The following is a 23426-nucleotide window of genomic DNA, read 5'->3' on the forward strand; positions in this document are numbered from 1 at the left end:
TGTGTGAGGGGCAGGAGCGGCGCTCCAGCTGCTCGCCCACGGGGTCGCAGGGCCCCCCGACCCCGCCCCTCACTTCTGCTCCGGCCTGTATCGGCCCCCCCCCTCCTTTATAATCTCCCTCGGGCACCTTTGTAATCCGCCCTCCCTCCCCCACCCCACTGGAGTACCGCCCCTGCTCGCGGGACGGAAGGGGGGGGGAGGAGGAGGGTTACAAGCGACCTGAGTCCTCTCGGCACCCGTAGCTCGGGACTGGGGGATGCCGGTCTCGAGTGTGGCGCCTACTCCGGGCCTGCCTTGGGCCTCGAGGCGGGCAGGGACCCGTGACCCCCGCGCGCCGACCACCCCGCGAGCCTGAGGGCGGAGCCGGAGCCGCTGCAGCCGCCATGTGAGTGTCGCCGGCTCTCGCCTCGACCCCGAACAGCGCCCTCAGGTTTCGGGGCGGCGTGCACCCCCGCGCACACCGCCCGGGGGCCGGCGCCCATGGTGGGGGGAGGGACCAAGGCAATCGGGGAAAAGTCTTTCTCCAAGGACCGTGCTTTGGCCGCGCACGCGGATAAGCTGTTAAAGGAGGGGGCCCTTGTACCCCCCTCCGAACGTGCCAGGGCGTCCTGGATCCTGGCTTTTAAAGCGTTTGTCCCTGGCCGGGAAAAAGCTGCTCTCCCGAGATGAGCGGTGGCCCGCCTACTTCCATGCCTGCCTCGGGAAAGAAAAAACAAAAATCGTGAGGATGAGGAAGCCCTTTGGGCAGAGCACCTCTGTGCACCCCTGGATTTGGGCCACAGCTTTCCCACGCTACCCCCTAGGCAGACTGCAGCAGTCAGTACGTGTTGAAACTCCCTGGTCCATCTTAGCAGTTGCCTTCCTGGGCAGAAAGACAAGTTGAAATCCATCGGTGCCCTTGGCAAATGAGGGAAGGCAGCTTAACTCTCACCCCCCATGCCGTCTGTTCACGTCAAACTTTGTCTGAACAGTGCAACATCAGTGTATCATGTTGGTATTACAGCTAATTGTGTTAGTGTTACTAGTGTAACTTAAGTGCTGAACTATGTAACTGATCAGAGCTAAGTAGCAGAAACTGTAAGTTTGACGTCCCTAAGCACGTGTAACGTATGCACAGCTCTTTGCATTCATGGTATTCTTACCTTTGACTTTTCCCCACTCTCTTTTTTCAGGGCCGACTACTGGAAATCACAACCAAAGAAATTCTGCGATTATTGCAAGTGCTGGATAGCAGACAATAGGCCTGTATGATCTCCCACTCTTGCTTCCAAAATATAAAAACTTGAATCGTGTGTTTTTAAAATATACTGTTCAGTATCAGTTCCTGTTGGAAAGCATTCAATTTTTATTTAGAACAAAAATCACTTAAGAAGCTAATTCTTGAACTGAAACCAGCACAGCAAATTAAGTACTTATTTATCAGGGACTTTGCCAGGTGTGAGTATGTAATTTAGAGGACTAATAGGTTAAATAGAATATGTATACAAATAGTTATTTTCACATATGTTGCACTTCAAGGTTTGCAAAGTACGAATAGGTATGATGAGGACAAAGGAGAGATTTGAACAAGATGCTCTAAAATAGTTTGAAGAGGTAGATGTTACTTCCAGCTTTGGGGGAATCGTGGAAGACCGAATGAGGAGGTAGCATTTGAACCTAGTTTTGAAGGAAGAGGCAACTGTAGTTTCAGCAGATAGCATGGAAGATATCCTTCTGGGACTCTGGAATAGTGGGCTGCACAAATGCATAATCAGGATGAGAAGAGGAATTGCCATTAATACAACTCATCCAGAAAATAGAACACGTTTAGAGAAGTACTGTACAGTAAGATTATCAAACAAAGTAGGTTAGAGACAGATTGTAGCAGGCCTTAAAATCCAATTTTAATTTCTTTAGTGTTCTATTATTCCTGGTACAAGCGTTTTTTCACTATATATGTTCTTCATTAATAGTGTTAATGCTTGCTTTTGTTTTGTTTTGCTAAACTATGTATAGATGGATGCCCATTTCATATTTTTTTTAAAGTAGATTGTTGAATAGTCAGACTCATCAGTGTTCTTTAGACATCCCCATTGCAGTAGTGTGCCATGTTGGGTTCTAAAATATATGAAGTTAACTTTAAAAGTTGAAAGGGATTTTATAATTTAAGTAACCTTTCCATGTGTTCCTTACTGTATGGAAAGATAGAACAGTTTTTCTGCAGCTCTTTATCCCCTTTCAATACATGTTCAGATTTGAAAACTAGCAGTATAACCTGTTTTGGAATGTAGCAACTGTCTTAAGAAAATAGTAACTATTTATTGTTCTAGATTGAGCTGCTAAGACCCAAAGTACAAAATAATCTCCTTTTCATTTTTTTTTTCCTGAATCCTCATGCACATTTCACAGATTGTTCTTTTGGAAATAAATATGACCTCAGAAATCTGATTTTATGATTAGTGATTTGTAAATTTTGTTGTCACTTAAGTCTTTGAAAGATCCATGGTTGGCTTAGTTTTCTTTTTTAGACCTCTTCCTTCTCCACAAAAAAGACATGTATATGCAATTACCCATCTTTGATCTATTTGGTACTGAAACTCTTCGTACTTCCTCACCAAAGTCCACAAGGGTATTTGTTCCTCCTCTTTTTCCCTGGACTCCCAGTTAATACTGCATTCCAAAGCATATTGGCAAACTTTATTTAATCAATCCTAGGAATAGTGTATATAAGTACATTTTGTGCTACATATTGGAAACTCTTATTTGCCTGGCCTTTTAATTAGTATCTTGGGTCCCTAAAACAAGATTTAAAAGTTTTGACAAGCCTGGACCCATTTTTCTGACTTCTTAGATTTTTGTCTTTTTCTTACTGTGCTTAAGAGTTGTTTCAAAGTTTAGTTTATTGTAAAATTTCTTTGACTCAACTGCAGGTGAATTTACCATTTGAAATATTATAGCAGATTGTTACAAAGGAGGGCTTTATGGTGGTGAAAATCAATGTAACAAGTATAAAAAAATGTTTTGCACCATTTTTAAAAAAGATTATAGTGATTATTTTTTCCCTGAAAGTTTTGAATAGTGGAACTATTTAAAGAACTTTTTAATGGTATCTACTAAGTCAGCCTAAAAATGAACTATATTTTAGCTCTTTTCTGGAAAATAATATGTGAAAATTATCCTTCTCTTAAAACTTTCAGTTCAAAGTCATCCTTTCCTAAGGTTCTTAACTGCCTGTCTTATTTTGTTTTTGATTAAAGCTTCCTTATAAACATGTACCAACAATTTTCCAGTCCACAAAATTTGTTGATATGATTTCCTTCTAAGAGGTAACCCAGATAGCAATGTATATTTTATCAGTGTCCTTTTTAACTTAGAACAAATTATCATTAGCTTGAATTAGATGACTGTTTGCAAAATAAGCCTGATATAATAATAGTAAGGCAGATACTGTATATAGTAAATAAATGCTTTTCAAAGTAACCACCCAAAATATAACTTTTTTAACCTTCAATCAAAGGTACAATTTTTCTAGAGAAATTACATTTTAATATTATTTTAGCTCGTAGCAGATTTTGTGTACAGATATATTTTATTTTAAAGAAACCCTTTTAAACTAATAAAATATGAATATTTACTTAAAATGTTCCCTTAAAAATAACTAGAATTGTTTTAATAGAATTTTTATCTAATCTGTTAAATTATGATGTATTTGTAGACTTTTAACAATCTATCAATAGCATTTTTTTTTTTTAAGGAACAGAGCATTTTATAATTCTCCTTGTTTCTCCCAGCTTTGAGGAGTAAACTTAGAGTGTGATTTATTCCTTATTTCTCCCCCAAAGGATTCCTTATGAATTTGAATGGGGGGAGAACCTCTATATACTTATTACTTATGGTATATTCTATGATATTTAGGCAGGTTCTTAATTTGAACAAGAATTTTCTCACAGTCTCCAGCTTCTTTCTGTTTTATTCTACAAAAGTTTAATTAATAGATTTTTCTTTAACAAAATCATCACAAGTCTAACATTATACATGTTTAAGAATTCAAGTAAACTTTGAGTTTAACATAATGTTAAAGAATATAATTAAAACATACCACTCACTGACATTATTTTGTAAGAAGGCCCAAATGCATTAAAGGTATTCCATTTTTAGCTTTTTTCTTCATTTAAGGAATTGTTTAAATTTCAAGAGTTAGATTCTCTTCTCTCCTGGATCCTGCTGCTTCATTTTAAGAATTATGACTTATGATTTGTTTCTTTGCTTTTCCCTCTTCCTCCAACATTTTTCAAGAGTGTTGAATTTCATGAACGGGGAAAGAACCACAAGGAAAATGTGGCCAAAAGAATCAGTGAGGTAATTAGGTTTTTTTGTAAATTTTTCATGTTAATTTTGGTCCTTTTAGTTTGTTTTAACCTTTCCATATCTCCTGTAGATTAAACAGAAGAGCCTCGAAAAGGCAAAAGAAGAAGAAAAAGCATCAAAAGAGTTTGCTGCAATGGAGGCAGCTGCCCTTAAAGCATACCAAGAGGATTTGAAAAGGCTTGGAATCAGTTCAGGTAGAAAAGCTTGCCAACATGCTTTAAAAGTCACATCAGAGATGCTATTGAGTAAACTTTTGTTGTTTCCATGGGTGAGGTTCCCTGATGGAGCTCATACACTGAAGAGACATCTGTACCGTTTTTATTGGCAGCCTTACTCTGAAGTGAGGATGTAGAATGTAGGATGTTTGTCCCTATCATTTGACCTCTTCATCTTTTAAGCCTCAGTTCAGTCTGAATAGCAGTAGTTTCTAAATCTACCCATGGCCAGAAATTTACTTGTAGGCCATTTAAATTGATTATTTGGCTCTGTTATTGAGGTAAAGGATGTTTATTCATTAATAAATGTGAACAGCCCTCAACTTCTAATTATGATTCACTTTTGCAATATAGTATTCATTATGTTTTGACCAAGTGGAGATTCTGCTGTATTTATCTTTGTATTCTCACCAGTACCCCAGGATCTGTCATATGCTGCATTGCATATAATAGGTGTTTAACTAATTTTTATTAATGAATAATTGCTGATGGTGTGGATTACCTGGAATCGAGTTTGGATTATCTGTAAGTGCTTTTCAATAGACGTGCCCTTAGGCCAAAGTTTTGTCTTATCTCATTTTATAGATTGGTTTCCTCCTCACATGAGGAGATTGGCCAGGATTGAGTGCAATTTAACAGTTTCTTGAGCAAAGTACTGGACTGTTGTATTGGGGACATGGAGCAGAAATAAAATGTTCTGCCCTCAAGGACTTTACATTCTGCTGGATCACCTCTAAGGGGTCTTCCAGCTATAAATCCTTTGAGCTTGTGAATATTGACTTTTTATGTGGAAAATAATTGTAGTAAATCATTAGGTGGGGATTTATTCAGAAATGAGAGAATGACTCCCTGCCCTAAGATAGATACTATTCATGTCGGGTAGAACAAGCCCTTGTTTCTTTTAGTTACTGTTTGGAGATTTCTCTGTCTAGAAATCAATTCTCATACTGGATTTTATCTTAATTATTTGTATTCCATTTGGCCTTGAATGATCACATTCTCTGCATTAATTTACTCTCTAAATCTAGTGAAAACTGCTTTTAGGGTGAAGTTTCCTAAGACAGGTTCTAGTCATTTTCTTAAGAATGCCCCACTGGATAAGTAATCTTTCTCCCACCTTCTCTGTAGATGTTACAGAATCTAGCACACCCCAAGTGACCAGCACTGCCCCACCTGTCTCAGTATCCAGTCAGAAGAAGGAAAAGAAAAAGAGGAAAAAAGACCTTTCCAATATAGATTTAGTAGGAGCTTCCAAATGGGTAGAAGGCATGTCTTCAGAGGGTTACCGTTACTATTATAATACCATCACAGGAGGTAAGCGGTTTAGGTGCAAATACAGTGTCATACAATATCTACTACAGAGAATTTCAGGCTTTCATTTTTAAAAAAAATTATGATTATTTTTTCTAATAAAGCCCTGCTGTGATGTTTCATCATGGCATAAAGGTCTCTGGGGGTTCTCAAAGTCTGTGCCAATGGAACACAAATTCTGGGAAGTCTTATCAGTCTGGAAAAGTTTCAAGTATGAGTCTGTCATTAGACTGTATATCTTTGATCTAAGGACTCACCTTCTTCAGTTTAGAGAGGTTTAACACCAGGGTGGCCACCAAGCAATGCATTTTCAGGATGTCAGCACCTCTAAAGAACTATCCACAAAAGAGCAGAAGGGAGGTCATCTGTACTCTGAAGAGAAAATGTTCAATGATAAAATAATTTATTCTTGAAGAACTAATGCATTAGAAAACCAGAATATTGAAAGGGACCACATTCTCAGATTTTTCTAACCAGTCCAATCTGCTAGAAAGTATATTTAAGCCCACTTGGAAAATTAAGTTTAAAAAAAAAATCTGTCCTTTAATTGAGTCTTTTACTTAGGACCTTAATATTAAACCCAATAAAACCCTTGGTTTAACTTTGTTTTATAAGCTTTTTAAAAGTATGAACATTAAGTGTAATAGGAAAATAAAAAAGAATTTCATACCAACCTCTTCAAATTGCAGGTCTTACAGTGAGAGATTCTTTATAATAGTTTTTCTGTCTGAAAACCATAAACCAAATCCTTTTTTGTGTCTGTTCCTAGCATACTTTAATTTGTGCATGTTGACGTTTTGTGCTTTCAGTTCTGTTGATACAAACAGTATTTTTCAGTTGATAAATCTTTTGATTGACCTGAGAGGCTTCATGGTGTAGTAAAAAGTAGCATCTGGAACTGAGGAGAGACCTACATTGGAATCCCACATCTGATGATTTCTAGTCTTGTGACCATAAGCAGTTACTTAGTTTCACCAAGCTTCAGTTTTTTGGTTGATTGGGTTTTATTAATCTGTAAAATAGGGATGATGATGATGATGATGATAATGATGCTACCTGTAGTACTTGCCTCACAGGACTGTTATTTCAGTGAGAGAATGTATATATAATACAATTTGCAAATCTTAAAGCACTATAGAAGTGTCATTTCTACATATCATTTGTGTTATCAGAGGAGATAGCTCTTTGGATCACTGGGTAGTCAGTGGTACTATAGGTATTATTTTATATAACTCCCCAGTTTGGGATTAAATACCAGAATCCCCTCTGGGCCCTGAGGGACGTAGCCATTTCACTGCAGCAGTGAGATAGGGTTACCCCTGAGCCATGTTAATGTCGCTAGTGGATCTTTACTCTGCCCAGAGAGCTCTGCAGTGACAGATCTGACTTCTCTCATAACTTGGTCTTAAACTGCTTCTTACTCGTAATTTATCTTAAGCTTTCTGGTTTTTTGTAGTTATACAGGAGATGAAGTTTACACGTTGGCTTATTCGCTATGTTCCAGAGAAACCTAGTTTTCTTCCCACACTTCATCCCAGCAAATTCTTTGCTTCAAAACTAATGAAATTTTAATTCCATGAAAACATGATTCTTTTTTGACTAACCTCTATAATCATTTTAATTGTTGCAATAATTCTGTCATTTAAAAAATTCCAACTTTCCAGCTTTTTCCAAACCTATTTGTATCTCTACACAGCTATAGTGTATTAATTATATAGTCTTTATTGGCCTGGATGTAGTTTATAGTCTTTTTTCCCCCAATAAATTAGTCTAAATAAAACCTGGGAGCAGCTTATAATTGCTGTTATTTTTCAGGATATACCTATTTTTTTCTCCTTTCAGAGACTATTTTAGTGGTGGAACCTTATTTAGGAGGAACTTAGTTAGACCAATATGATAGTTTTAATGGTTGTGTTAAAGTATTTGTTGGTTTCTTTCACCGTTAGATTATAAAATCCTTGAGGAAAGAGATTTTTCTTTTGTAATTCCCCACAGAATCTTGTGAACATTATAGATATTCCTAATGTATTAGTGATCTTCATGGATTATAGGAACAAATCAAGAGATTTAGAAATGTATTTAGGAAGCAAGCATACTATAACTAGAATATGATCTTACTTTTAGAATCTCAGTGGGAGAAACCTGAAGGATTCCAAGGAAAATTTAGTAAGGTAATTGGATTCATTTCTATTCAGTAAAATTCTTAATCTGTTGATGGGGAGAGAGTACTTCTAAACATTGTTTTATACCACCAAATAACAGTTTACAACTTTTTGTCCTTTCTATTTCAAAACTCCTCTGAGAGTTGTTCATAGAACAGTTACAAGAATTCCTTAGGTCAAGGGTCAGTAACCTGTGGCATAGAGATAGCTCTTCATCTGCTTGTTAGACCAGTTTGGGCCCAAATGTCCACTCTGTCTCCTATTTGTCAAGAGCTGCTGTCTTAATTCAAGAATTACTGGCTGATGTGAACTGTCTCCCAAGAAATTTGATCTGTCAGTTCCCTTTCTTTTCCCAGTCTTCCTTTTTCAGTGTTTCAGGTTCCCAGTCCCAACCACAATTCTAAATACTTGTATGCTGAGAGAATATGTATCCTGACAGAGCCTTTTGTTGATCCTTTTATATATATGTCAGGGTGGGGTTTGGTTATTGTTGTTAAATGTGATCATTTTTATCATGTTTTGTTTTTGTTAGAAAGCAGCAATGCCTCTTTGGGTAGAAGGCTTAAGTGAAGAAGGTTACACCTATTATTATAATACAGAAACAGGTGGTGAGTAATACCTGCTGTTATTTAAATTCTTTTCTCTAAGCACCAGAAAGAATTGGTTTGCATGCTATGAATTACTAATGTATTAACTGAAGTTAAGATTACTTTTTCTTCTCTTATACACTTAGCCATTAATAAATATATATGGACAAATAAAAATAACATAAACCCCTAAATTTGTTATTTATATTTTTAAAGTAACTTTTAAAGAAGTAATTGAATTATTTTACTTTCTTTTCCCCCTCTGAACTTTTTTTTCTTTTCTGTGGATTTTTCCCCCTGAATTTTGTTGATATTTATATCATTGTGGAAAGTATGTGTATTCTTCTGTTCTGTTTTCTTCTTATACTTCATATGAACAATAAAAAAGAAATACGGAAGATTTATATTTTCATACATTATGACATGGTAATATTCCATTATAATCATATACTTCAGTATGTTCAGCCATTCCTTAATCAAACATGAGTCATTTTCATCCTTTTTGCTAAAATAAATAGTATTTAAAAAGTGTATGTTTGTTTACAAACAGGCACATCTTTAGCTTATGGTAGTTGGACTAGGTCCACCTTACTAGGTGAGAAGATGGATAATTTTGTAGTTCGTCCTATATAATTCCATATTGCTTTCCTAAAAAACTGTCTGTTTATATTAACATGCCTTTTGCACAGCCCTGCTGGCATTGGATTTTTAGCATTTTTAACTAACATTTTTACCCATGTAAGGGGGCATCTCAGAATTTGTTTTAATTTCTATTTCTCCTATAATTAGATTTTTGAGTTCTTTTCCATGTGATTATTATTAATTTGTGATTCTTCTGAAAATTGGCTATTCGTATTCTTTGGCCACATATTGTGAGTGAACAGGTCCTATAAAACTTACATGGATAGGTCGTGGATATTAAAGTTTTTATCAAAAATATTATAGCAGTGATTTATTCCTATGTATAATGTGCTTGTGCCCCACATCACTTATTTTCATCATCTGACAGACTCAAAACACAATGGGAGAAGGGAAAATCATTTAAACCCTTGTCTTTATTTTTTTATGTCAGAATGGTTGTAAAAAAAATGGGACATTAGAGCTGGAAGGGACTTAAAAAATTGATCTAGTTCAGCTTTATTTTACAGTTGAGAATCCTAGAAGTTAAATAATTTTATTTCTATAGGTTAAGTTCTTTAACTGACAGATTATTTTTTGGGTAGAAATTGTAATCCATGAATCCTTCACATAAATATTTTTAGAACGTACAGCCAGTAATTTTATTAATATTAAGTTTTTAGTCATATTTCCTTTTTTATTCTTTTTTATCAGGGTAGAGGTCTCCTATTGAGGGAATCCCCTCCACCAGTGTAGACAAGCACCTACTCTGCATAGTCTTAGCAACTTGAACTGGCCCTCTGTCCACCATACCTTGCTTTCTCTAACATTAGGTTGTCAGTAAAAAAATGGAGTGGAATGATTTTGATTTGTTTGTTTACAATGTATATTTTTTGGAACACTTCAGACACCAATTTAAATCTTCCTTATAAACTGGAAAATCAGCAGTGTATTACTTTTTAGGGAAAAAAACCCTTAATTTCATAAAATAGATTTAGTAATTAATTCCATTTCCATAATAGTACTTCTGCTTCTTCTGCATTAGTTTTGCAGAATCATTCTATTTCTATTATCAAAATAGTGTAACTTAATTTTGAAAAGCTATTCTTTCTTTAAGCACTATGAATTTTTTTTAGAGGAGGGAGTATGCTGTTTTATAGAATTCTGGAGTAGCAAAAGAGGCAACATGACAGGGAGTGGATAAAGGACTGGTCTTGGAATCAGGAAGACCAGGGTTCAGATTCTGAATCTGGTGTATATTGACTCTGTGACAGTGGGCAAGTCATTTAACAGCTCTCAGTGCCGAGAACAAGGCCTGAGGGCCAGATTTGGGCCCATGGACCATAGTTTGACTCCTGCCCTAAAAAATTCTTTTAAGACTATAAATTGCAGAAAAGATGCATTAATAAAAGGGAGTTGCCTCATTCAGGAGTTTCCTAGACCAATGAAATCATAGTTCTGATCAATATAGAGTTGGAAGAGATGTGTGATCAACTATTTCAAACTATACCTAAAACATGAACAATATTATTTCTTATCTCCCATCCAGTTCTTAATAAGTGGTCCTGTCATCTAAGCCTCCGAAAAAAATGGCCAATTTCAAAGGATTCATTTATCTCTCAAGACATCCTTTTATTTTTATTTTTTGGTAGTTCCGATTGTTGGGAAGTATTTGAAGACAAGCAAGCATATTCCCCATTCTACCTTGCCCTGTTCTTATCTTCAAAGTCTTCCCCAGAATAAGTAACCCCTGTTGCCCAGCTCTCTCAACTGTGTCATGCTACAACTTCCCTGGAAACCCTCTAACCCTAAGTGCCCTTCCCAAAAGGCCCCACATTTGGGTGCAGATCTAAGCATATTATGCCTTATGTAATTTGGCTCTAGTGAGCAGAATTCAGAATTGTTTCTTCCTCATTCTGGTCAGTATGCCTCTGTTAATTTAGCTCAGGTCCTGCCCTGAATTATTGTTTTCTTTTGACTCCTATGTCACATGTGACACTAGTTCTACATGAACTACTTTCTATAGATCTTTCTCCAGTTCTGTTGTGTAACGTTTTAAACGCAAATGTAGAGTTTCCCACTTATCCCATTTTTCTAGTTTGTTGAGTCCCTTTGGAACCTTGATTCTGACCTCCACGTCGGTTTCCCTTCTAGCTTGATGTCATCTGCAAATAAAAACTGGTTATATATATATGTTTATGTAAGTTATTAATGACATCATTTTAAAAAAGGCCAATGAAAGAGACCTGTTTTCCGGTAGAAACTTGACCTCATTCTACAGTATTTTTGAGTTCTCTTTATTCAGTTATCCAGAGCCCCTTATTAATACTATCTGTCATCCATTCTAAGTCCAAATCTCTCAGTCTCATAATATCCTTTATATCCACCAACAAGCATTTATTAAATGCCTGTGCTGTGCTAGTTGCTGGGGTTAGAAAAACAAAAATGAAGCAGTTCCTACTCTCAAGGAGCTTCTGTTCTCTGCTCAGGGAAGACATCATGTATGTATATGTGTATACAAAATTTGCAAGATAATTTTAGCTAGGGAGATCAGGAAAGACTGAATCTAAGAAGTGGCACTTAAACTGGCAGAAGTAAAAAGGGGAGCCTGAACAAAAGTGTAGAGGCTGGAAATGGAATGAGTTAGAAGGCCAGTTTGACTGGATTACAGAATAGATGTGGAGAGTAAGGTATAGAACTAAAACAATAGGGGGTAATCAGCTTATAAAGGGCATTAAATTCCAAACAAAGGGATGGTCCTAGAAGCAAAAGATGCCCTGAAGCTTGTGCAGGAAAATGATAAACTCAAGCCTGTACTTTAGGAATTAAACACTTTAATGTGGAGGAGGCAAGGAGGCCAGTTAGAACTATTAAAATACTCCACAGGCAGCTCTCTGGCCCAGTGGATAGAGTGCCAGGCCTGGAGTCAAGAAGACATCTCTTCCTGAGTTCAAATCTGACTTCATATACTTACTCACTATCTGACCCTGGGCAAGTCACTTAACCCTGTTTGCCTCAGTTTCCTCATCTTTAAAGTGAGCTGAAGAAGAAAATGGCAAACCGTTCCAGCATCTTCCATAAAACCCCAAATGAGGTCACAGAGTCAAACACTACTAAACAACAGCAACAAAAGGTGAGAGATGAGGAAGTCCTGAACTTGGGTGAGTTTAGAGGGGACTTAATGCACTTGACCTCCGTTAAAGAGGTGGAATTGATAAAGTTTAGCAACTGATTAAATTTGTAGGCAAGGCATTGTCCCATTATCTTTCTGACTTTCAGGTATGCCGTGACCATTGTGTTTATCTGATCTACCTAATTTAGATTAAAAAAATTTGGGTTTACCGCTTATGATTTATGCTGATTATTATAATCACCACATGCTTTTATAAATGCTTATAAACTTCAAAAGTCACATAAGTTGGAAGTTGGAAGAGTCCTTAGCCATCTAGTTTCAACCCACATGAATCCCCAATATAGCGTATCCAATATGAGGTCATCCAACTTCTGCTTGAAGACTTCCAAGGGAGAGCCCCAGTACCTCTGGAGGTAGCCTGGCCATTTATAGAATGGCAAAACTTAAAGAGTTTTTTCCTGACACCAAGCCTAAATTTGATTGTTTGCCATTTCCATCTCTTGTTCCTTTTTCTGCTCTCTGAGGCCAAACAGAACAAGTCTAATTCCTCCTCATGACATGATGGCCCCTCAGATACTTGAAACAACTATCATAATTCCTCCTTTCCCATCCCCCTTCAGCTAAATATGTATAGTGCCTTTAACTATCTGTTCCCATATTTTGCCAGCAATTGAAGTCAAACTATTGTGACTGTCGTTTGCAGGAATGGCCTTGATTCAACTTTGAAAATCAGTACTTCGCCTCACTCCAGTCCTGACTCCTTTCTAGTTCTAGAGTTTTTAAAAAGATCATGGCAGTCGTTCATCAATCATACTGGCAAATTCTGCCATTATTTTGGGCTATCCTTCATCACATTCAGGTTATTTGGAATCTTTGATTTCAGCTTCGGAGCTCCCTTATCTCCTCACTTAGCGGGACGTTCAGTCACTTTGAATTCTTTGTTAAATTCTCTGTAGTTGAGCAGACCAAAGTAAGAGGACTTGAATAATTTTGACTTTCTCTTTCATCTTTTGCCATAGACTTTGTTGGCAAATGCCTGTGATTTCTTTGATCGTCTGGACCTCAACATAACTTTAAAAAGCCCTTTCTGTTGTTGTTGACACTTTTTTTACCAGCCTCAACTTGTCCTGGGTAGTAGTCCTGTAAGATGGTGTCACTCTTTCACATTTGTCCTCTGTGTCCTGTCATTTCCATCCGCAGACGTGACTTTTCAAAATCTGATCTTTGGAGAGCTCTTGCTGTAGTTCAGTCATGTTCAATCACGTCTCGTTCTTTGTGACCCCATTGGGGATTTTCTTGGCAGAGATGCTGGAGTGGTTGGCCATTTCCTTCTCCAGCTCATTGTACAGATGAGGAAACTGAGGCAAACAGGGTTAAGTGACTTGCCCAGAGTTACAAAGCTAGTAAGTGTCTCAGACTGTATTTGAACTCAGGAAGTTAAGTCTTCATCTCTAGACCCCATATACCGTCTCCTTTGCCATCGAACTGACCCAGAACTTGTACTACACAGCTACAGTTGATTTGGGGGGTTTTATTCCTCTGCTTTTCTCATCGCACTTGTTTGAGATTGCATCAGAAAGTCTTTGAGAGTCTCATGTCACCATTGAAGTTACTTGACTTTTAGAATATCAAACCATGTAATTGTTTATAAACTTTATAAATAACTGATATTTATTATGGCATCGTTGTTGTCACCAACTTATGCTCATTTTCCATCATCTTAATAAAGTTGACATTTAAAGTTTTTCTTAGCAGAAGGTTCTTTGTTAACTAATTTCTGATATAGAGGAGCAAAAATTGTATATAAAATTGTTTCTGTTATCTTCCGTGTAAGCATAGAATATACACCATAGTGATAGATCAGAAAATAAGCAAGAGGGGAAAAAAATGCCAATTACAAATTTGTGCTAAATGTCCAAAGGACCACTAGGTGTCAGTGTAGATTAACTGAAATTAATGCTCTTCTAAAAATGGCAAAAGTTAAACTTGACACTTTAAACTTGACACTTTATTTAATGTGGAAAGGTAAAGAACTAGTTAAGATTTTTTTCTTATTCTCCCAATTTTCTAATGTAAGCCATTGTGTTTTACAACAGTTGAAAGTCCAAGTCAGATTCAGAATTGAGACTCTCATTCAACTGCTCAGCAAACTTGAGTTACTATTACTGTAAATGAAGTTACTTACTAAGCTTATTTGATAGATTCTGTTTCTGTATGTCAAATATAAAGGTCAACTCTGGATCCCCTAATTGAATCTTTCGGGAAATATAATATGCTTTACAGACAGTTCATAATAGTTATTTAAAAATTAACTTCAAATACAGTGTAAAAATAAACATTCTATTTTATTTTTTCAGAAGAGAGCTCTAATTTCATAACCACATGCTTTTTTTTTTCTTTTTTCAGAAAGGTTGCCAAACTGGTAGGTCAGGAGAATGTACTAGACATAAAATGCCTGGATTTCAGCAAATCATTTCCCAAAATCTTTCTGAATTTCATTGTTTCAATAAATCTGTGATCTCATTAGCGTATATTGCAGCCCAGTCATGTGATAAAGTTCTGCTGGGGGCTTTAGTTAACTTCAAATTCAATAGAAGTAGATAATAATAATAATAAGACATGGAAACAAATAAAAAACCAGTCCTGATTTGTGCTACACTAATAGTGTCCAGAATAGGGGAGGTGACAGTCCTACTATAATATAACCTATTCCAACTCTTTCCACTTCCTGTCCTCACATTTTAGGAAGGACATAAACAAATTGGATCATTTCCAGGGAAGGACAGCCAGGAGGGTAAAAGAATTCTAGACCATGCTGTACAAGGATGGGTTGTTCTGAGTGAAGATACCTTACGTAGAAAAGAAAAGATTTAGAAGGAACATGATGGCTGTCTTTGGACATCTGATATGTACAGTTAGACCCCCCAAAAATTAGACTTGTTTTGATTGTCCCCAGATAGCATAACTAGAAACACTGAGTGGAAGTTGCAGAGAAATAGATTATAGCTCAAAGTAAAGAAAGCTTCCTAACAAAGCATGCTTGATGTAGAATTAACAGCCATGGGGGATGATAGATTCCCTCTAACTTGAAGTCTTCTGAGCAGAGGTTGGATTATCACCTGCTGGGGTATTTGTAGAGGGACATATTATTATTCACACTTGAGTTAGACTAAATCAGCAGTTATCAAACTTTTTGGTCTCAGGACCCATTTACACTTTTAAAAATTATTGAGGTGATCCCAAAGAGCTTTTATTTATGTGGGTTATATCTATTAATGTTACAGTATTAGAAGTGAAAACATGTTAGTAGTATTGTAAAAATAGTTTTTTGACCTCACAATCCCCCTGAAAGGAGCTTGGGGACCTCCAGGGGGTCCCCAAACCACATTTTGAGAATACATCATTGTAAATACATCGTTGTAGGGGGTTCCCACACTGAAGAAATCACAGACCCTTCAAATAATAGATTATAAATTCCTTGAAGGTAGGGACTGTTGTTTTCCATATTTGCCTTGTTCATAGTAAGTGTTTAATAAGTGGTAGTAAGGTCTTGGTTTTTGTAGGATCTTGATTTAATTTCTAGGCCTCTTGATTTCCAATTCCCCAAATAGGGAGCAGTGGAGCTGCAAACTGACTTAACGTTAATCAGTACTACATCTTCAGAAACTAGTTGCTTTTCTGCTAGTTGGAGGGTTAGTATCTACCAGTAAGGAGTGAAACAAATTAATTTTCATCTTGTTGCCATCAGTGTTGCATAAATATAACTCCATCATTTAAAAAATAACATTTATGATGACAAGTTTCCGATCTTAAATGTTATTTTGGAAATTACTTATGAAGAAAATTAGTGATTTTGATAATGTTCATGTCAACTGGTATGAAACAACCTAAAAGTCTAACTGCAGGTGGGTGAATAGCTCAACAATGTGTTATAATCAGTGTAATCACAACACAGCCGTGCAATTAAGAAGGAATGAGATATAAGGAATGTAAAGACATATGGAAAGGTTTAATAGTGAAATAATGCGAGATTAGGAAAACAGACTTGAAAATCAATGTGTACGTTAACTTCAAGTGTAGAAGAAGAAAACTTAGGATGAATGGACAAAGACGATAGAAAGAAGCACCAAAGGAAGGAGTTAACTTAAACATTTTTATAGATAGCTTTAAGTTTAAATAGTTATAAATTTTCATAGTAAGTTAATCTTTTAAAATGCTGTATCAAATGTATTGGAACAGAATCCAAATGGGAGAAGCCTGAGGATTTTGTTCCACAAGTTGGAGAGCCCCTTTCTAGTAATAGTACTGAAGCACTTGATGCCCCAACCGAATCAAAATCATCTGATTCAGATAGTGATTCCAGTGAAATACAAGAAACAGAAGAAGAAGAGGAGGAAAAATCTGAGACCTCTACAGAAGTACAAAAGCCAAAAATAAAGTTTAGGGTAAGTCTTTGTCCTCAGTTTTCTCAAATATATTGGAAAAATTTTATAAAGGCTCAGAAAGTCAATAACACCTCATATTAGAAGAGAAAAATCAAAGTGTAGCCAGAGCAAGTAACTTGTATAAATCTCCTTGTATAGATCTCTGTACATCTCAGTTTCTCATAATTGCAAAGCTTTCTTCCATCTACTTACCCACTGAAGTAAGTAGTCCCTTTACCAGTGCAGATGACAGTTCATCCATGCCTTCTCCTCCTGTATAATTCTTATCCATGACCTTCTAGAAATCCCCCATGGGATTATTTTCTGCCTTCTCATACCTCCAAACTCTGGGGACCTCCTGGGTCTTTTGATATTTGACATCTTAGTGCAACACTTGAGTTGCCTGCTTCTTATCCTTTGTTTCTAGCTATAAATGGCCTACCTCTTCTGATTATACATATGTATTATATATTTTACACCTATGAAATATCATTGAATTGCATTACTGAGATTTGACAACAAAAGTGAAGAGCATTTTGAGTCTTCTTTTAACTCCTTTATTGTATTTGGCATTCTTACTAATGGACTGTTTCCTTTTGTGTTCATGAGATGAGGGTCCATAAGGTTATATGAGTAGGGTTTACCCCTCCGTGTATTTTTCCACATTCAGGATATTCCAAAGCATCAATAAATCTACATACTCGTTTTCCCATCCCATTCCCAAAAGCTCAGCTTTTGATTGATTTTTCTTCGGGTCACCTCTTACCTTATTTATGAAAGCTCTAGATTAGCAGAGTAGTAGTTTATAATATAAATGTAAACAACTCTTGGGTACACAGAATTGTTTTGATCAAAATCACTGCTCAGCTTTCAGTAAATTGCTCTTCTCACCAATTATTTGTACATCTTGAAGGTATTACTGTTTGGCTAGGACAGTCCGCATGGAAAAGCATTTACTTTTGTGCAAGTTGAACTGTAGAAGCTAAAAAAAGAGAAACCCCAGTCCATGAAGCAAAGTTATGTTAAGAAATCCTTGAAAGAGAAACAGAAGAGCAGTTAGGAGCCCTGACCCCTGCTGGCAGGGCATGAGGAAGAGATGTATTCAAGAAGTTTTGGTCCTGAAATGACGAGAGTGAGCAACCAGATGTTCCTGATCAGGGATTTGCATCTGGAGATCAGCCAGATAAGACTTAATGTTCCCTTGGAAATAATCCAGCTGGTAAAAGCAGGTTAGAATAGAATAAAAAGAGAGCTGGATTGTTAGGAGACCACAGTTTGGATTCCAGTTCTCCCATTTCATAACTGTGTGTGACCATAGGCTCTTTGAGCCCTAGCACTTCATCTACAGAATGAGGAGAATAATATTGCATATCACCACATCATAGGGTTGTTACATTGGAAAGCTGTTCTATAAACCTTAAAGCAATATATCAATGAATTATTTGTTAAACAGTATTAAATTAGAATCTGTGATTAAAGCTGGGCACCTATAAATTGCTTTACCTGTACACTGAAAGTTTTTCCATTGGTAAAGTAGGTCTTGTAATCCAGATTTGAGAGTGCTGTGATTTAATTCAGAAGTGTCAGTCATGTAGTTTGTGTGGCCTACCGCACTCCCAAATATAGCCCAAACTAGATTATGTAAGTGGAAAGAAATTAGCAAAAATAAATAAAAATACAGTAAAACATAGGTAATATTAATATGTGGTTTCTTAAGTCAATATGCAGCCCACAGGAATTTTTATATATGGTTTAGGGACCCCCCATTTCTATGAGTTTGACACCACTGATTTAAATGATTCATATAACAGTATGCATGCAGAAGAAGACAAAGGAAGGAACCAAGCCATGGCCCCTTGATTCCTTGACTGGCAATAAAATGGATCAGAAGTAAATTCACAGAATGTTCTGTTTGAGAGTACCTTAGAGTAGTGGTGTCAGACTCAAATAGAAATGTAGGAACAACTAAACCATGAGTAAGGAGCCCTTTGAGTTTGTGGATGGACCACAGGCCGTGTGTTTGACTCCTCTGCCTCAGGGTTCTTTGGGTGATTTTTAACCATGGTAACTAATAGAACCTCTTGAAGCTTCCCAGTCTGTGCCTGCCAGGTCTCTTCGAAACAAGATGCACAATGAACCTTCAGGTGCCTTTTGAAAAACATTTTTTATGCTCCGCTCTGCCTATCCTAAAGGCAGAAACTCATGATTTTCTGAATAGGAAAGCACCTTATACTTAGTACCCAGAATTTACTTCTTTAATATCTAGCACTGTTGAATCCATTGTGTAACTTTTCTTAAGTTATATGGCCAAAAGAAATTAAAGTCTAGAGGTTTACTGTCCCTATCAAAATATTACATTATTTCCTTGGGGTTCAGGATATAATGGAGATTTTCCTAATACAGAAGAACCTAAGTCCTCTCAGTTCCTTCAACATTCATGATAAGGACATATTTGTCCATAAATCATAACCATGGCACTAACAAATTTCTGTTCCTGAAAGTTCAAGAGGTTATATGCTTCTGCAGAAGTTCAGGATAGCATTCATCCTATTAAGTGAACAGTATTCCCAAACACTAGTCCTAAATTGTAAATTCTGTCTAAAAATGAAGTATATTGACTCATTTTTTAGGGAACCCTGACTTATCCCTAATATTCAGAGAATTTTAATGCTAGAACCTTCATTTTACAGATGAGGAAACTAACGTCCAGAGAATTGAAGTAATCCTCCCTCCCTTAGGGGCACATAGTAAGTCAAAGAATTTTAGAATTGAAAGGACATCATTGACCATCCAGTTCTACCCAGGCCCAAAACAGAATCTCTACTGTAATATACCCAAGTGGTTGTCCAACCCCTGCGTGAAGCAGTCATATACTTAAATAGAATTCTCAGAACCTTTTTAAAGGTTGTTTTAATGTAGTTATCAGTCATTTTCTTTTCTCTCATTCAGAAAAGAACGAAAAATGATCATACTGAAGAAGCTGAAACTGAATCAAAGAAGGAAAAAAGTGATGGCGATCAGGAACAAGGCTCATCAGGTGCATCAGAAGAAAAGCCCAGATCTCCTAAAAAACCAAACCCTTATGGGGAATGGAAAGAAATTAAGCAAGAGGAAAATCCCTAGTAAGTAACAGAAACTTACATATACACAGTTAATGTGAGAAGTTAGCATTCTGGTTTTCCACCTCCCTCTCTGGCCGTTTGTTGTCTGTCTCTTCTTACCACCCCTAAGTCATAGCCATCACTGAAGGTAACCTTGGCCACTCTCCTGAGGTCTAGATCCCCATTTCAACCTGTCTCCTGGGTCTTCCTTCTTAGATAAGATCCCACATACACCTTCCAGTTCCTAATCTGACCTCATTATCTTTTTAAAACCTGTCCCTCTTTTACCTGCCTATTCTTTTTCATGACATTCCCACTTACACTTGAAACATTAATGTCCTCATGCATTCCTCCGGTAATGCCCACACTCCTATTTAGTCAGTTACCACTAAGCCCTGTCAATTGCTTCTTAGAAATAGCTCTCCCATCCCTTCCCTATCAGTCTCACTGTTGTGTGTGCCCTGCCTGCCCTTCCTATCCCCTTCCCCAGTTCAGACCCTTCTTGTCTGTAGACTGGACTATGAAAGTAGCTGCCAAATTAATCTTCCTAATACATAATTCTCATAAAGTTTTGCTGACAAAAACTTTAAACACATTATTACTGTGTGTTCATTTTACAAATCTTCTAGCTTGGCATTCAAAACCTTATCTAATCTGGCACCAGTACATTTTCCCCAGCCTTTTTCTCACATTATTTTAACCAAATCAGACCCCCCCCCCCTCCCAACTTCCCTCAACCAATATCACATCATTCCCTCCCCCTCAAATGTGCTTTTTTATTAATCCTATCATCTCAAGTGCCCCCAGTTTCATGAAGTCATCACTGATCTGCTCAGCAAGATATGATACCTCTCATCTGTACTCTACACTTACTCACTTTATCATATTATAATCTTTGTAATTGTTTTATGTGAATATTTTATCACCTCAACTAAATTGTAAACTTACTAAGAACAAGGGTCATATGTGCCCTTGTACATATCTAATGACTATGGTCGTTAATAAACTTGGTTTTGACTGAAATGATTATGGACATTGACACTGAACACATAGTGGAGACAGAGATATTCTGTAATGTATGTGTACCACAATGCACTGTGGTATAGTAGAAAATAGTCCTGGATTTGAAACCAGAAGCCTAAGTCCTTGTCCTAACTTCACCATTTATAAGCTACGTGACCATGACTTTACCTCTCTGAGCTTCAGTTTCCTCATTTATAAAATAGAAATAATAATGCTTAAACTACAAATCTTAAAATACCATATGAATGTGTCATTTTTTTCTTATTCTCATAACTAATAGAGTTCACAGAGAAATAATCATAGTTGCTAATAATAAGTCTTCCTTAATGCTATGAATATTGCATAGGCAAATAAAATTGCAGCTTTTGTGAATTAAAGTGTGGGGATATAAATTTCATTTTCTATAGACTTCCTGAAGACATTTTTGAGACAACTTCCAGCCCTGAGACAAAAGGAATGATAAATATTTCTGTTTCTGTATGGTTTCAACTTCTACTAGGTTTCTAGTAGATTAGTAGATCTAGAGAAGTTTCATTATTCATGGTTTGGAAGTTAGTAGCATCCCTTATGGATCCCGTATGGATTATTAAATTACTTATTAAATATGGATTATTAAAAATACTTTTCTTAAATTTTTATGGTTAGTTTTATCTAGGTAATAGTTTTGTCTTTGATGAGGTTCCATTTTCAGAAAAATTTGTTAAATCCTCAAGAATATTTTGTGATTATTTTTTTTAATTTATAGTATGAGGTTCCTTGCCTCTTTACAAAGTATATTGAACTTCTGTTCTCATAATTCTAGAATCCTGTCTTTTTTGGTATTTAGTAGTAGTAAAGTTTTCATCTCGACTCCTCAAGGATAACCTTTTAGTAATCTCTAATAACAGTGACCTGGTCTTGCTATAATAAATCCCTCTGTTTCTGTAAAGAAGTGCTCATTCCTCAGTCACTTTTTTTTTGGTTGACACTTTCTTGATTGTTGCCCGTGGGGAGGGCGTTTGGGTTCCATTGTTGAATCTGTTTCATAGGCTTTTTTCAAAGGTGAGTTAACATTGATGATGTGTGATCATTGCAGGGATGTGTGCCTGTTTATGATGATTTTGAGAATGCCGTTTCTCTTCTCTTTTGATGAGATCGCATTATGCTTTGACTGTCATGGGATGACGGTGTCTGGGTTTTTGCATGAATCCTTTTAAGAATCTGTTACTTGTTTTCCATTTGGAACATAAAATCTGTTCCATAAATGTTTGCTAAGATTGGTATTGCTGTTATTATTATTTTAGAAGTAATCATTTCTCCACATCTATCCACTTGATATAACTATTAATTTAAATTAACTGGTGAAATCAACCTATATAGTGAAAAACATTCTTAAACTCTCTATGTTATAATAGACATAAGTGTTTCTGGGGTTTGGTTTGAAAAGACATACATTGTTTGAAAAAGTTGCCACCTTACTTTGATTGTTCCATAATAGTTCTTGCTTTACTTTCGACTCCAGTGAGAAGATAGATTTGGAACTTCCAAGTACAGAGGATGAATACCTAGGAGCTCCAGTTGCTGATGTGAGTGGGGACCCAAAAGTGACATTTAAAGAAAAAACAGTCACTTCTCTTGGAGATGTGGCAGAAGGAGTAGCCCCAGTCTTCAAAAAGAGAAGATTTGATAATGGAAAATCTAGAAATTTAAGGCAAAGAGGAGGTGACCAGTAATTTTAATTTAATGACAAAAAGCAGTATCTGACCTCTTTTGGACCTATTTGGACAAGAAGAGCCTCTCTAACTTTGTAAGCTGTTTTTTGTTTGTTTTTAATAGTTTAGATGCTAAGAGTAACTTCTAAGTTGTACTAGATGTGAATTGTAATAAATCTATTTTTTATTTTTATGTGAATCCTATTTTTGTTCTTAAAATGGGAGTCTTCTATGTTGCATTGTTTATGCAATGTGTTCATTATCTTAAATTTCTTAATTATGTTATAATTCAAGATGCTATGTATCTGCTATTTATAATACGTGAAAAGCAAATCAGCTACTCTGTTCTCATATACATGAGCATACCTGTTATTTTGTCTGAAAATCCTTTCTTTCACACTGATAATTGACTTTTACTAAGAAATATAACAGTTCTATGGTATAAGAGCTTCAGGTCCCAGGGGAAATTATTCTGAATATGCTATCAGCAGGCTGATATGGAATAGTAGTTACATCACTGGACTTAACTGGATATAAAGGCCAAGAGCTAAGGTTGCATCTGACTCCCAGCACTTCAGGAATGCTTATTTAGTGTGGATTGGAGGTCAGAAAATGAAGTGAAAAATCTGTCCTTTGCAACCATTCCTTTGTTGGTGTCTAATAATGTTCTGATGAAAATTCTGGATATTGATCTCATGTGAACCAGAATATGGTCAAAATCAACCTTGTGTAAACCAGAAAAAGAAAATAGAAAGGGCATCTTTAGAGGTTTTTAACTCCTATACAGGGCATCCCAAAGGTCTTAGTGCAGTTT

General features: G+C 36.5%; 1 protein-coding gene across 2 annotated transcripts; it reads left to right on the forward strand.

Annotated features, from left to right (window-relative positions):
* The first annotated feature begins 96 nt into the window (after positions 1–96).
* On the forward strand, positions 97–22811 carry WBP4 (WW domain binding protein 4). 2 transcript variants are annotated; one of them, XM_072617098.1, is made up of 10 exons: positions 97–385; positions 1173–1245; positions 4276–4338; positions 4418–4541; positions 5691–5876; positions 7998–8044; positions 8568–8643; positions 16613–16818; positions 19747–19919; positions 22423–22811. In XM_072617098.1, coding segments are annotated over exons 1-10 (1161 nt in total). In that variant the 5' UTR covers positions 97–383; the 3' UTR covers positions 22634–22811. The 2 variants fall into 2 exon arrangements, with proteins under 2 accessions (XP_072473199.1, XP_072473200.1); XM_072617099.1 differs by lacking the exon at positions 5691–5876 and having other exon boundaries at positions 139–385.
* Positions 22812–23426: the final 615 nt, after the last annotated feature.

This window comes from Notamacropus eugenii, chromosome 6 (genome assembly GCF_028372415.1).
Source record: "Notamacropus eugenii isolate mMacEug1 chromosome 6, mMacEug1.pri_v2, whole genome shotgun sequence".
Taxonomy (NCBI): domain Eukaryota; kingdom Metazoa; phylum Chordata; class Mammalia; order Diprotodontia; family Macropodidae; genus Notamacropus; species Notamacropus eugenii.

Excerpts from the sequence above, each read along its gene's own strand:
- WBP4 (XM_072617098.1), top strand. Across the intron at positions 4,339-4,417 it reads TGGCCAAAAGAATCAGTGAG|ATTAAACAGAAGAGCCTCGA; the intron begins GTAATTAGGTTT and ends TATCTCCTGTAG. Across the intron at positions 8,644-16,612 it reads TTATAATACAGAAACAGGTG|AATCCAAATGGGAGAAGCCT; the intron begins GTGAGTAATACC and ends GTATTGGAACAG.